This window comes from Phoca vitulina, unplaced genomic scaffold (assembly GCF_004348235.1).
Source record: "Phoca vitulina isolate PV1807 unplaced genomic scaffold, GSC_HSeal_1.0 scaffold4, whole genome shotgun sequence".
Lineage (NCBI taxonomy): Eukaryota > Metazoa > Chordata > Mammalia > Carnivora > Phocidae > Phoca > Phoca vitulina.
Genome location: NW_022589707.1, coordinates 63,658,837 through 63,673,603, shown reverse-complemented (window position 1 = coordinate 63,673,603; position 14,767 = coordinate 63,658,837). Strand labels below are relative to the sequence as shown.

The window sequence follows — 14,767 nt, the reverse complement described above, 5'->3', positions numbered from 1 at the left end:
GGACCTGTGATAACATCATCACCCAACGGCTTAGGAACGTGTGATTGACATTGTAGGCTTTAAAATGTGCTTCTACTCCTAATGCATAAATGTCCATGGATACAACCCATATAAATAAAAGTATTTGGGGTTCTAAATTATAATTTTTAGTACCGTAAAGGCGTCCTCAGCCAGAGTGTCAGATTAGCAAATAAAAATACAGCACACCTAGTTAAATCCGAATTTCAGATAAACAACGAACACTGCATGGGATGCACGCATATCAAAATATTATTCGTTGCTTGTCTGAAATTCAAATTTAATTTGGTGTTCTGCATTCTACCTGCCAATCCCAGGCCTAAAGCCAAAAAGTTTGCCAACATCTTTCCCCAGTAGGCGATCGAGGTCCGAACTACAGTCCACTTCCAGAAGTCCCGGGTGGGGCACTTCCGGTCGCGGGGGGGGTGGAGCCAGCGCGGCGCAGGCCCCACCCATCGCCGGAAGCCTTCCAGGACAGGCCCCGCCCCCGAGCCCGCCTCCCGGCGTTGTGGGCCGCCGGAGGCTGGTGCCGGTTGCAGAGCGGGTGGAACCGCCTTCCTGCCTCCAGGGGGCAGCGGCCTCCTTCGGGTCCCTGCGTGGACAGCTCGGCGCCCGCGCCGCTCTTCCTGTCGCTGGGAGTGGCGGGCCGACCAGCGGGCGGCCCGGGCCGGCGGTCGCCATTCCCGTGTCGCTGCGCCCGCGGGGGCCGCCCGAGCCCGCCACGATGCCACTGGGCCTGAAGCCCACCTGCAGCGTCTGCAAGACCACATCGTCCTCCATGTGGAAGAAGGGCCCGCAGGGCGAGATCCTCTGCCACCACTGCACGGGCCGGGGCGGCGCGGGCGGCGGGGGCGCCGGCTCCGGGGCGGCTGGCGGGACGGGGGGCAGCAGTGGCGGTGGCGGCTTCGGCGTGGCGACCTTCGCCAGCACCTCGGCCGCCCCTCCGCAGAGCAACGGGGGCGGGGGCGGCAAGCAGGTGAGCTCTTCCGGCGCTTCCCGCCCGCGGAGGCCGGCCGGGCGTGGGGTGGGCGGAGGCCGGCGGGGCCGAGGAGGGGGCGCGCGCGTGGCCCTTCCCGGATCGCGGTGGCGGTGCTAGAGAGGGCCGCCCGCTCCCGCCCCACGATGAGATCTTCACTGACTTGGCCCATTCTAAGCACCTTTGGTATTGTGAGAAATTGAAAATGTAAAGAAGCAAGACAATTTAAAACCCTTCAGAAATCCCCCTCACTGTAGTAACATTTGCGGTAGTAACCAGGCATCTCAATACACACACGTAAACGGGGTCATGCTACTGGACCTACTTTCCCTGTTAAAGGTTATTTTATTATTATGTCATGTTATTAAGTAAGATTATGTCATTGTTTTAAATGGCAGCATAAGTATTCCATTGTAGGGAAGTGCCACACCCAGCCCGCTCCCCGGGGTTGGAGAGTTGAGTTGTTAAGGGATGTTCTCCACTACAAACAGCAAACGAATAGTTCTTGCCTTGGCCGAGACTTACTCGTGCACGTCCCCCAGTGCCCTATTGTAAGTACCTCACACCTTTTCGGAGGCTCTGGAGATGCTTGTCTAGGGCCCTCCCTGTTTTAATTAGCCCAGTTCCTGTGATTACCCAGGGTAAAAAGAAAAGCCACATTCTTACTTAATTTTTTAAAAGTCAGCATAAAGTGCATACTCTGAGGTCCTTGTAAGAGGGTTGTATCGGGACAGCAATCTTTCTACAATTTTATTTCTTTATCTTTTTTTGTTCTTTAATTGTTTATGTAACAGAGTAAGCAGGAAATTCACAGGAGGTCTGCTCGGCTCAGAAACACTAAATACAAATCTGCTCCAGCTGCTGAAAAGAAAGTTTCCACTAAAGGAAAAGGGAGAAGACATATTTTTAAATTAAAAAATGTAAGATGATTGTGGACAGTGTCTTTTACAGTAATGGCGTCGTGTGTGTAGTGTGTCCTGTCACTGCCTTCATTTCTCATCTGAACTGTGCTCTTCCGAGCCTTTCTGCAGTATTCTGGGGAGTGGTCCGCACTTCTTAAAAGGAAGTGAGCTCTGTTGCAGGAGGCTTACTGTTTATAGTTAATAATATCCTTTTTCTCTTCTTTTAGCTTTTAATTTTTTCCACTGGGAAATATAAAATATGACTCTAAAAGAAACATAAACCTTGAATGCATTTGATTGGGCCCTCCATGCAAGGAGGAGGTGGGATTATGGTTCTTGATATGGTCAGATATATTAGGGGGAAAAATTTTTTTTATTCTTTAAAGATCTAAGTAAATAATACTGGAACTCATTCATTTCCATATTTGTTTGTTATTACAGCCCCAGAAAAAGTATCTTACTGATTTATGGTGATCAATTTGATGAATGTGAATCAAAAATTTTGCTAAGCCTTTCTTCTGCTGCTGTAAGAAACTAGATGGTTGAAAGACTTATGCTGGGGGTAGTTGAAAGAACCTTTTGTTGCAGTAAATTCTCAGTATTTTTGTAAACACAAGGCGAAAATGGTCATCCACAATGGACAGTGCGTTGTAGACTACTTTTTTAAACCTCAGTATGGTGTTCTTGCCTTTTAGAACAGGAATGCTTCCCTTACCAGTGAAGGCATTTCTGAAATTGGGCGTATTCATTTGTGAAACACAGAGTGGCCCTGTAGTAAATTCTTGTGCCGCTTGCAGATTCTTAGTCAGAATAGTTGACTAATTGATTTAAGACTTTTATAATTTAGTTTTCTTAAAATGAGGCACCTCTTGACAAAGCACGTTAAGTAAATGTGCATGTGATTGTAGTTTTATCACTTACACGTTTTCCTCTTCTGTGTGGTAGAATATGCTCTGCAATTATTTCAGTATCTATTTCTCTAGCAACCCCTCTCTTCAAGGATGGTACCAAGACACACTTGGGGAGGCCTGGTTTTTGTGTTGTGGCATATAAGCGTGTTCTACGGCTTAAGAAGGGGTTGCAGTAATGGCTGGGTGGTGGCAAATGACTAAGCACTCCAAGGAAGTTTCTGTAACCTTAGTTCAGCCTTGCTAGAAAATTACTTCTGATGACAAGTATCCCAGCTAGTTCCATAGTTAAGTTGAGATGGAAAGTGTCTTCAAGGAGACACTTTTTCACATTGTGTTCACCTGCACATTTTTTTTATTACTTCCTTTTTTTTGTCCTGCCCAGGCCTTCAGAGCCAGGATATTGTTTATAACCAGAATGTTAATATGTAATAAAGCTTCGAGAGCGGTTGAGGTAGATCTCAGCAGCTTGTGCTTTAGTTCTCAGCAATTTTTAAGCTGATGGTAGCAGAAATAGCCACAGAAATATTCAGACTGTGCTTTGCCACGACATTCAGAAAATCATTTATCTTTTTATTGCACTTCTGGTCAACCAGCAACAGATTTAGTATTTCTTAAGTTACAGAACTCTTGTAGATGACTGGGAAAATGCCTGTCTATGCTACACACACATACACAGTAGGAATGTGCTAATATTTTTACTTTTGTTTTTTTCTCCCCCTAGCCCATCAAAGCTCCTGAGTCCGTTTCCACTATAATCACTGCAGAATCAATCTTCTACAAGGTAAGCATCTGTAGGGTTACTGAGGGAAGGTTTGGGCCTGTCATAAGATACGCTGCCAAATGTTGGGTTAGTCCAAAGGCCTCTGCCCCTCTATATAATGTGTGATTGCTTTTCTTCTCTAAGCTAGTTTTCCCTGTAGGTGGCTGGTATAAAACATTTCATCCAGAGCTGAGGTAGGAGGGGTAGTTGCTTATTGAGACATGGTATTTTTAAGTATTTGAAGTATCTTAAAATGCTAAGGTATAGTGTGGCGTCCTGAAAGACTGAGCCACTCTAGTTACTCTGCCAGTCACTGTGGGAGGAGCATAGAGTGGGGACTTGGATGAGTAGAGGGAGTATAGACCTGATACCTAGTGGGTAGAGGAGGCACAGAGATTCTAAAATGCCTTTAAGCAGAAGTGAGAGGAATAAGGGCAATGGTGGGGATTAACATCTCCTAGAAGTAGATGGTGAGAGAGTGTCCAAAATGTTTTGATAAAAGAGTGAGGAAGTTGGGGCGCCTAGGTGGCTCAGTCGTTAAGCGTCTGCCTTCGGCTCAGGTCATGATCCCAGGGTCCTGGGATCAAGCCCCGCATCGGGCTTTCTGCTCCACGGGAAGCCTGCTTCTCCCTCTCCCACTCCCCCTGCTTTGTGTTCCCTCTCTCACTGTGTCTCTCTCTGTCAAATAAATAAATAAAATCTTAAAAAAAAAAAAAGAGTGAGGAAGTCAGTTTTCCAAGGGCCAAAGCCCACGGACACCTGCTTCTCCGGTGGAGACATGACATACCGTTATTTTTGAACCAGAAGCCTTAGGAAAGCAGTTGCAACACAGAAACAGCCTCCAGAGCCTGGCGGGCCTGGCACAGGCAGCAGCCGTTACATGCTGTTGATGTCTTGGGGGCTGAACTATCTTTTGGGGGGCAATGGCACGAGTTAGTGCTTCATACCTGACCCAAGTGGACCAAACACTGAAAAACTCAAGTATGATACTCTGTGTGTACCTTTTTTGTTGTTGTTAGCCCAGAATCTGTGTAGTCTAAAACAGCCTCTACACAGGCAAACGCCGTTCCTATATTTCCGGCATTTCACGCATTGTTAATAATAAATAAAGTAGCTAAATTTAGTATGCGCTTGCTGTGCATCAGGCCCTGAGGTGAGCACGTCACAGGCTTTACTTCACTCGGTCCACTCCATGAAGTGCTACTGTTATCCCCGTTTTATGGATGAGGACAGTGAAGCACAGAGAACTGCATGATCTCGTCAAAGATCCTGTAGCCAACAGGTCACGGAGCGAGGCAGTGTGATGGCGGAGCTCAGCTGCTGGCCCCACCGGCAAATGACTGTGTGACTGGGCCGAGACCAAGCTCTCTGGTGTTTCCTCATCTAGAAAATAGGGATTGTAAATAGCAGCCACCTCAGTGGTTCCAGCGAGCTCATGTCTGTTAAGCACTCAGCAGAGTAAGCGCTCAATGAATAGTAGAAATTGGCATCATCGTGTTTTCAGATGTGTGTATCACTCTCACAGCCGAACTCGCAGTTTACAGATTACGTCCGGAAGCAGCTGGCTGGGAGGCACCTGGTTGGCTCAGTCAGTAGGGCATGCACCTCTTGTCATTGGCGTTGTGAGTTCAAGCCCATGTTGGGCGTAGAGATTGCTTAAATAAATAAACTTTAAAAAAAAAAAAAAGGAAGAAGCAACTGGTTTGGCTAAGGATTTAGTGTACTAATGATTTCCAGGCATGTCTCAACCAAAAGGCGAAAGGCCTTTGAACAGGTGTGGGACCTGTTATTACAAGTATCATATTTCTTTTTTTTTTTTAAGATTTTATTTATTGGGGCACCTGGGTGGCTCAGCCGTTAAGCGTCTGCCTTTGGCTCAGGTCATGATCCCTGGGTCCTGGGATCGAGCCCCGCATCGGGCTCCCTGCTCAGCGGGGGGCCTGCTTCTCCCTCTCCCACTCCCCCTGCTTATGTTCCCTCTCTCACCGTGTCTCTTTCTGTCAAATAGATAAAATCTTTATTTTTTTTATTTTTTAAAGATTTTATTTATTTGTTTGACAGAGAGAGAGAGAGAGCGATAGAGGGAACACAAGCAGGGGGAGTGGGAGAGGGAGAAGCAGGCTTCCCGCTGAGCTGGGAGCCGGATGCGGGGCTCGATCCCAGGACCCTGGGATCATGATCTGAGCCGAAGGCAGACGGTTAACGACTGAGCCATCCAGGCGCCCCAGATAAAATCTTTAAAAAAGAAAGATTTTATTTCTTTATTTGAGAGAGAGAGAGAGTGTGTACGTGCACATGCACACAGCAGGGAGCCCGATGCAGGGCTCTATCCCAAGACCCCAAGATCACTGCCTGAGCCGAAGTCAGATGCTTAACTGCTGAACAGACTGAGCCACCCAGTCACCCCACAAATACCATATTTCTTATTGCTGTCTGCCACCCCTGTTTGTTAGACAATAAGGACAAAGTGCAACAAAATATTCAGGTACGCTGCCGATAGCCAGGATTGCAGAGGCTGCCGCTGCACGCAGCACCGGGGCGGGAGGACTTAAGAGGTCATTGCCATCTGCTGAACTAGAGCCCAGATCAGGCATGCGAGAGGGAGCTGAGTGGGAGCCACTGGGTCTGACGGCCAGGAATGTGGGCACCCAAGACCCCAAAGGGTTGGATGGCCTCCCTGTGGCAGAAGAGCCCCATGAACAGCTCTGCTTACTCCTAATCCAGTGTTCTTCAGTATATTGAGTTGACCTTTCTTTTCTGCCAGCAGCCCTGAATCCTCCCTGCAAATGAAGGAACTCCTTAGATTAAGTGCCTTAGTCATGGTTAGCGCTTTCTGTATATACATGCACAACACAACACGTGCTAATAATCACATAACCACGTGCCGGGTACTGCTCGCCGTTGGAAGCTTTTTTTTTAAGATTTATACATTTAGCGTTGGTGGTATAGTGGTGAGCATAGCTGCCTTCCAAGATTTATACATTTATTTTAGAGAGCGAGAAGAGAGCACTTGAGCAAGCAGGGGGAGGGGCAGAGGGAGAGAGAGAATCTCAAGTGGACTCCCCACTGAGTGCAGAGCCCGACGTGGGGCTCGATCTCACAACCATGATCACGATCATGATCTGAGCGGAAAGAAAGAGTCCAGTGCTCAACCAGCTGAGCCACCCAGGTGCCCCTGGAATCTTTCAGTAAGACATTGTCTTTGCCTTGCAGTTCTATTTTCACACTATTATATATTTTGAGTTAATATTCATTTAGCATATATTTGAGTGTCTATGATAAGCAAGGCCCTGTTCTTTGTACAAAAAAATGAATTAATCATTTATAATTTGGGAATAATGATTCTACGTGTAGACAAAGCAAAACGTAAGTGCAAAGTATTTATATGACAAATAACTTAGAACGTTGAGTAGTGGCTCTGAGGACCAGCTGATGATGGATATGAACTAGCCAGTGGCAGATTGTGGCCCGCATTGACTCTGCCCGTCCGTAGTGATCCAGATGCTACCGTAGCCCTTAGACACACGGATGAAGGGTCCACCAGGAAAAGCTCCTGTCATAGCCCACTCACTGGAAGTATTTCTTCAGAATTATTTTTATGGTTGAGGGCACACCTCAGCGCTTTACCTGCTGCCAAGGCCCTGTTTTGAGGGAAGCAGTGGTAAATTGCACTTGGTTCCTGCAAGTCAAGGACACCTTCACCAGCTAAGAACCACACCCACCTAAGGGAGTGCTGAGTACCATAAAGATTTGGATCAGACATTATGGATGCTCAAGGGAGAAATTATTTCCTTTTGAAGACCTAGGGAAGGAGACACGCAACAGATGGCAGAGGCAGGGTCATAGGGAGGGCTCGACACAGACATGACAGATGAGTTAGTTGGCTGCGAAGTGGAGCAGGGATAAGACCCGAAGCTGTGAATGCTGGAAACACAGGTAATTGTCTTGTGGGAGGATAGCAGAGTGAATGGCATGGGACCCATCCCGAAGACTGGTTATGATCAGAAGAGTTCCTCTCATTTCTTTGGGTTGGAATGTGTGGTGTCCATTTTCTTTACGGATGGCCGAGGAGGGAGGAGTGTAGAGCGTATTCTCATCAGGTAAGCACTGCTTTTCAATACAGGACAGATGGACCCGGGAGCTGGTGAAGGAGCCCCGGCTGCATTCTCTGCCTTAAGTAGCCTTCAGCAAAGTCACTTCCCCTTTCTACAGCTCATTGGCTGTAGGGATAACATTGTTCTGATACGAAATCAAAGTGTCTTTATAAACAAACGTTTTCTCCAGATGCACATTTTCGGGGGTGTGTATAATTTTTATTCAAGAGTGAACAACTTTAGAATTGGCATCAGGGGCACCTGGGTGGCTCAGTCCGTTGAGCATTCCACTCTTGATCTTAGCTCAGGTCCTGATCTTGGGGTCGTGAGATTAAGCCCCACTCAAGATTCTCTGTCTCCCAAAAAAACAAAACAAAAAGGGACGCTGGGTGGTGCAGTTGGTTAGGCATCCAACTTGATTTCAGCTCAAGTCCTGTTCTCAGGGTCATGAGATTGAGCCCCAGATCGGCTCTGTGCTCAGCATGGAGTCTGCTTAAGACTCTCTCCCCCTCTCCTTCTGCCCCTCCCAGTCCACACGAGAGCACACACGCTATCTTTCTCTCTCTAAAATAAATAAATCTCACGGTGTGCCTGGGTGGCTCAGCCGTTAAGTGTCTGCCTTCGGCTCAGGTTATGATCCCAGGGTCCTGGGATCGAGCCCCGCATCGGGCTCCCTACTCATCGGGGAGGCCTGCTTCTCCCTCTCCCACTCCCCCTGCTTGTGTTCCCTCTCTCGCTATGTCTCTCTCTCTGTCAAATAAATAAAATCTTTAAAAATAAATAAAAACAAAATAAATAAATCTTTAAAAAAGATTCTCTCTCTCCCTCTCTCTTTGTCCCTCCACCCCCACTCGAGCTCTCTCTCTCTCAAAAAAAAAAAAAAGAATTGGCATCAACCATATAAACACTGATGCATTGGACCATCTTAAAGGTGTTTTACTGACCACTTTGCAAACTGTTTATTTCTTGTTAGGGAGGTTTCATTTCATAGCTGGGGTGCTTTTTTCTGTTTTTATTTCAAATATGGGATTGTCTTCTATTTCCCCCAGGGAGTATATTACCAAATTGGAGATGTTGTTTCTGTGATTGATGAACAAGATGGAAAGCCCTACTATGCTCAGATCAGGGGCTTCATCCAGGACCAATATTGTGAGAAAAGCGCTGCCCTGACGTGGCTCATTCCCACCCTCTCGAGCCCCAGGGACCAGTTTGATCCTGCATCCTACATCATCGGTGAGTTTGACAAGTGGTACAGGTTCTTGAACTCAGGTAATTCTCCGTTATTACATAAAAGAAGGTGTTAGTCTGCTCGGACTGCCATAACAAAATACCACGGGCTGAGTGGCATAAACACAAAACCTATTTTCTCATAGTTCGGGAGGCGGGAAGTTGAAGATCAAGGTGCTGTCAGGGTCACTTTCTGATGAGAGCACTCTTCCTGGCTTGTAGGCGGCCACCTTCTCGCTGAGTCCTCACGTGGCCTTTCCTCTGTGTGTGCACATTCCTAGCTTCTCTTCCTCTCCCTAGAAGAACTTCGGTCCTATCAAATTAGGGCGCCAGCCTATGACCTCATTTAACCGGAATTACCTCCCTAAAGGCCCCATCTCTAAATACCATCACATTGGGGCTTAGGGCCTCAACATACAGAGTGGGGGGAATATAATTCAGTCCGTAACAAAGAGACATAAGCATCATTAAATATTAAAAAGTAAAGAGCTTTATAGAAAATATGAAAGACATTTTATACAGTTGGGGTTTGAGTGCTTTCAGTTATTTTGAGTTAGGGCAGTATATACCTACTAAAAAGTGATGTGGATAAGATTTTTCTGAGGGACCCAGGGTTAAACTCTATTAAAAGAATTTATTGATCAGGCATTAGGCTTATTTAGGCATATTTACTTATAAAAATCTAGTTAAAAATAATTTCAAAAGGAACTGTCCCCGTTATTCCTAGAATCTTACAAATTTTCATTATGTGTCCCTCTACATGTCACACACCTCATCCTAGACCTTTTATAACATATCGTCATGTACAGTTGAAATGGCAGCCACTGTGCTCTTACTCATTTCAAGGCTACAGAAGTGGTATAAATGTTTCTTGATGTAGACTCACAGGAAGAAGTTGCTGAGTCATACAATTTTAAAAGTGTTCAGAGTTTGGAAGTCACCCCATATTTTCAACCTTTCTGCAATGAGCATGCATTACTTTTGCATACAAAAGTTTTGTTTTGTTTTGTTTTTCCAGAGGGAACTCGGGCAAATAACGTACTGCTGCTCTTCTCACCTATGTGTGAAGTTTGATACATGATCAGTTTTAGTCTTCTGCTTGTAGGTACATAGAAGAGTGGATTTTTATCTACGTGACCTATAGGACAGGATTCTCAGCAGCGGCGGTGATGTGAAGAATCACTTCTGAGGCTCCTCTCCCACCCCCTCCTCCTAATCCTCGGACACTGGAGCGGGGAGCACAGCATAGGGGTTCAGAGCACACGCTCTGGAGCCAGACGATCTGGGTTCATAGCCCAGCACCTAAGACTAGCTGTGTGGCTCTGGACAAGTTCCTTCATTTCTCTTGTCTCGTTTTCCTCACACAAAAACCAGGAATAATAATAGTGGCTTCCTCAGAGCACAGTTTCGAGGATTCAAAGTATCGGTGTATATACAGTACTTAGAGCAGTGTGGGCATATAGTAAGCACTGTATAGTACTAATATTATTTTTAGAATCCTTTCTATATTGAATCACTGTTTGGGGGAGTTAAACAGCTAAAGGAGAAGAAAATGACGGAGAGGGACTTCAGAATAATACAGGTATCTAGGACTAATGGCAGGGCACCACCAGAGTGGTTTCTCCTAGCGTCTAGGAATTTTAATCTTTTATGAAAATGATATATATGTTAAAAAATGTGTTTGATCTTTCCATCAACTGCCTTTTAGGACCAGAGGAGGATCTTCCAAGGAAAATGGAATACTTGGAATTTGTGTGTCACGCACCTTCTGAATATTTCAAGTCACGTTCGTCGCCGTTTCCCACAGTTCCAACCAGACCAGAGAAGGGCTACATATGGACTCATGTTGGACCTACTCCTGCAATCACTATTAAGGAAACAGTTGCCAACCATTTGTAGTTTAGAAAGTGAAACTTATTTCCAGTCATCTTGTATTCATACTCCTCTAAGACATGCCGCGTGTTTCTTTCATGAAATTCTTAGATGGGAAGGTGACTAGAAATTTTTCCCTAACTACCCAGTAATCATTAGCTTGTTTATTACTAGTCACTTGGAAATTTAAAAGGGATAGCAAGGAATTAAATATATTTTGAAATTGAATATATTCTATATATGTATCTTCCCAGGCAAAGGCTGCAATTCCCAAGGAGACCAGTAGGAACAGGTAGTATCTATTTTTTTCTCCATGATGTATTTCTAGAAACTCATTACAATCAATGGATTGTATTTTTCTGCTAGAACAAAATATTAATTAAGGTTTGGATTTCTGACCACGGACTTAATCAAATAAAATGTAGCTATGACCAACTGTGTCTATCACAAAGTCACACAAGCTTTATTTCTTCATCTAGAAAATGCTAGATAGACTGTTTAACCTTAAGGAAAGTGATTGGTGGAAGATTCTGTTAGCCTGAGCTTTTTCAAACTTCATTCTGTAGCAAACAGATTCAGAATTATTTTGTTGATCGTCATTGTTTTCATCTCCCTTCTCAGTCAAGGTGAGGCTCCCAATCAAACCATAAAATTTTACAGTGCAGACAGCTTCATGAAGAGCACACAGGAATCACGTCATGTTCAGGCATCCCCCTTGGTAGTTTCTTGACTACCATTAAAAGAACCACTGGGCAGTCATAAAAATGACTTATAGGTCATATGCGTTAATATCTAAAAAACAGTTCTACTTAATCTGCTGTAGACTCATACTAACAGGCCTAAAATAAAGTCTTAGAATTATCAGAATTCAGGTGTAGGTTCTACTCAAGTGCAGGTCAGCTAAGGGAGGGAACAACAATGTGGAAATGGGAAGACGTGGGATTGCACACACGCACCTCTTCTATCCTGACTTAACCAGCATTTTTCAACCCCAGGAAAATTTGTCAAATCTAATTTAATTATAATGATTTTGAGTTGTAGCAGTTTTAACATTTTTCTGCACAGCTATGGTTTGTATGTTAGAAGGAAGCAACTGTAGATAGCTCTGTGTTCATAGTTCTCTCCACAGATGTTACTGTAGAACTGATTGTAAATACCATTGTAAATAGCTAAGTGCCAGTATTCAAACTTTTGGATTAAAATGTGTTTTTTACATTGTATTTACTTTGGGTTTATTTCATTTAAACAATTAAATGTGGGGCTTTCTACCTAAAAATGGTATAAACAGAAAACAGTGTTCTCATAATTTGGAGCAATAGATTGATCAATATATAATTGATTTTAGGAAAATTTCAAAGAGTGGTCAATTGCTAAAAGAAATAACGTATGATACTTATTTAAAATGAGGATACATTGGGGTGCCTGGGTGGCTCAGTCGTTAAGTGGCTGCCTTCGGCTCAGGTCATGATCCCGGGGTCCTGGGATCGAACCCCACATTGGGATCCCTGCTCAGCGGGAAGCCTGCTTCTCCCTCTCCCACTCCCCCTGCTTGTGTTCCTGCTCTCGCTGTGTCTCTCTCTGTCAAATAAATAAAATCATTTTAAAAAAAAGAAAGAGAAAGCAGTATATATACTTACCATGTGTTTATAAATTGGTCCATGTATAATATTTTTTTAAATAAAGATTAAATTTTCACTTTCTTCCTCAACAAATACCAATGGCTCCCACCGCCTACCGGGTAAATTCATTCCTTTTCTCCTGTTATTGAGGGCCTACCCTGATAGGGCCCCAGTCTATATTCCCAGCCTTGTCTCTTCCTTCTACCCACCACTGAAATGTTTCCCCCTGACACCCTCCTCATTTTCCTGGCCAAGTCCTTGTTCATATTGTTCCCTTGAACTCCACCCCAAAGGCCTTTCTTAAGGCCCTTGAATTCTCTTTCTCCATGAGACCCTTCCAGATTTCCATGGATCCTTGAAATCAATCAATAGCCTCTTCTATTGTTGCATTTAAGTTGCTTCTTCTATCACCCCTACTCCCACCCCTGTGCTTCCTGGAGGACAGACATTTTTTGGTTTTGTTTTTAAGATTTTATTTGTCAGCACAAGCAGGGGGAGAAGCAGGCTCCCCGTTGAGCAAGGAGCCCAGTGCAGGACTCGATCCCAGGACTCTAGGATCATGACCTGAGCCGAAAGCAGATGTTTAACCCTGGCATCCCAGAGATGGTGTGTTTTATTTACTCATTTTTATAATTCCCACAGCACCTAACTTGGGTCCTCACTTATGGGAGGTGCTTAGTGCAGAGTCCAAGTTAGATGCTGTTCACTAAAATAAATGCCTGTTGATATTTTAGTTAATATTTAGTTAACTAGTAGTTAATACTAGTTCATACTAACTTTGGCTTAAATTTCAAATTCTCTTGCAGTCAAGTAGAATTTCAGATTGTTATTAGATTAATATTTTTAAGATTATTTTGACAGGAAGTTTTTAGGATGAGCTTTAAATAGTTCCTGTACACAAATAAATCTTGACATGAGTATCTGGAAAATTTATTCCTAACCATTCAGGTTCTTGGCCGATGCAGGTTTAAGTTTGTCTTTCCTCTCCTTCACCTCAAGTCCATCTTCCATTCCAGCCCGCCTGCCCTGCTGGCCCCAGTGCCAGACACAGAAGCAAGAGCCTTGCACAGACTGTTCGACAGGCTCCCACAGCTGTGTAAGGTAAAATCTCTAACATGGATCCTTTACTCTAGCTCATCCTTAGTGGTTCTGCTTTTCTGATCAAATCCTGACACAGTTACTGAGACTCTGAAGGATAAAGCCAGGAACCACTGTTTTTCATCATAAGCTATTTAGAATTACTTGGCTTTTTTTTTTACTATTCGTACTACTTTGATAAATGTTTTAAATTTAAAGGTAATGAGGAAGGGGCGCCTGGGTGGCTCCGTGGGTTAAGCGTCTGCCTTCGGCTCAGGTCGTGATCCCAGGGTCCTGGGATTGAGCCCGCATCAGGCTCCCTGCTCGGCGGGGAGCCTGCTTCTCCCTTTCCCTCTGCCTGCTGCTCTGCCTACTTGTGCTCTCTCTCTATCTCTGTGTCAAATAAATAAATAAAATCTTTAAATAAATAAAGGTAATGAGGTCACCAAGGGAAAGCTGGACAAACTAAATTACAAGATTTTTGTTTTTTTATTTAATATAATGTTTTATTTTTTAAGATTTATTTATTTATTTGAGAGAGTGAGCATGAGCAGGGGGAAGGGCAGAGGGAGAGGGTGAGGGAAAGAATCTCAAGCAGACTCTCTGCTGAACACGGAGCCTGACTCGGGGGTGATCCTAAGACCCTAAGATCACGACCTGAGCTGAAACCAAGAGTTGGACACTCAACCCACTGAGCCACTCAGGCACCCCTATTTTTTTAAAATTTTTTTAAAGTAAGCTCTCTGCCCAATGTGGGGCTTGAACTCATGACTCTCAGATCAAGAGTCATATGCTCCAGGCGCCCCATTGCATAATGGGTTTTTTCTTTTTTTTTTCTTATGGAATTCGGTTATCCTCCTTGTCTTTCCTTTTTCTTTCTTTCTTTTTAATCAGTAGGCATCTTTAATGTTTGTTTTTTGTTTTGTTTTTTTTAAGTAAGCTCTATGCCCAACGTGGGGCTTAAACTCAAAACCCTGAGATCAAGAGTCGCGTGCCGTATAGACTGAGCCAGCCAGGCGCTCCATAAAATTTTAAATTTCTATCTGTCAGAAAAATGTGTATACAAAATAAAAACCAAACCAAAACAAAGGAGGAGAAATAGCTCACTCGTGTGGCTGTTGGCAGGAGGCTTCAGTTTTCCACAATGCTGGCCTCTCCAGAGCTTTGGTCACAACATAGCTTCTACCAGAGTGAACGATCCATGATAGAGAAAGAGGGGGAGAACACCCATACCCAAGACAGAAGCCACCATCCTTTTATAACCTAATCTGGAAGGGACAGGCCATCACTTCTGCCATATGCTGTTGGTCA

The 14,767-nt window shown here is 44.5% G+C and overlaps 1 protein-coding gene across 1 annotated transcript; it reads left to right on the top strand.

The window, feature by feature from the left end:
- Positions 1–536: 536 nt before the first annotated feature.
- GATAD1 (GATA zinc finger domain containing 1) lies at positions 537–12,228 on the top strand. The gene is made up of 5 exons (XM_032402172.1): positions 537–994; positions 1,789–1,914; positions 3,529–3,588; positions 8,711–8,894; positions 10,597–12,228. Exons 1-5 carry the CDS (start codon positions 743–745, stop codon positions 10,785–10,787), a joined length of 813 nt encoding a protein of 270 aa, XP_032258063.1. The 5' UTR covers positions 537–742; the 3' UTR covers positions 10,788–12,228.
- Positions 12,229–14,767: the final 2,539 nt, after the last annotated feature.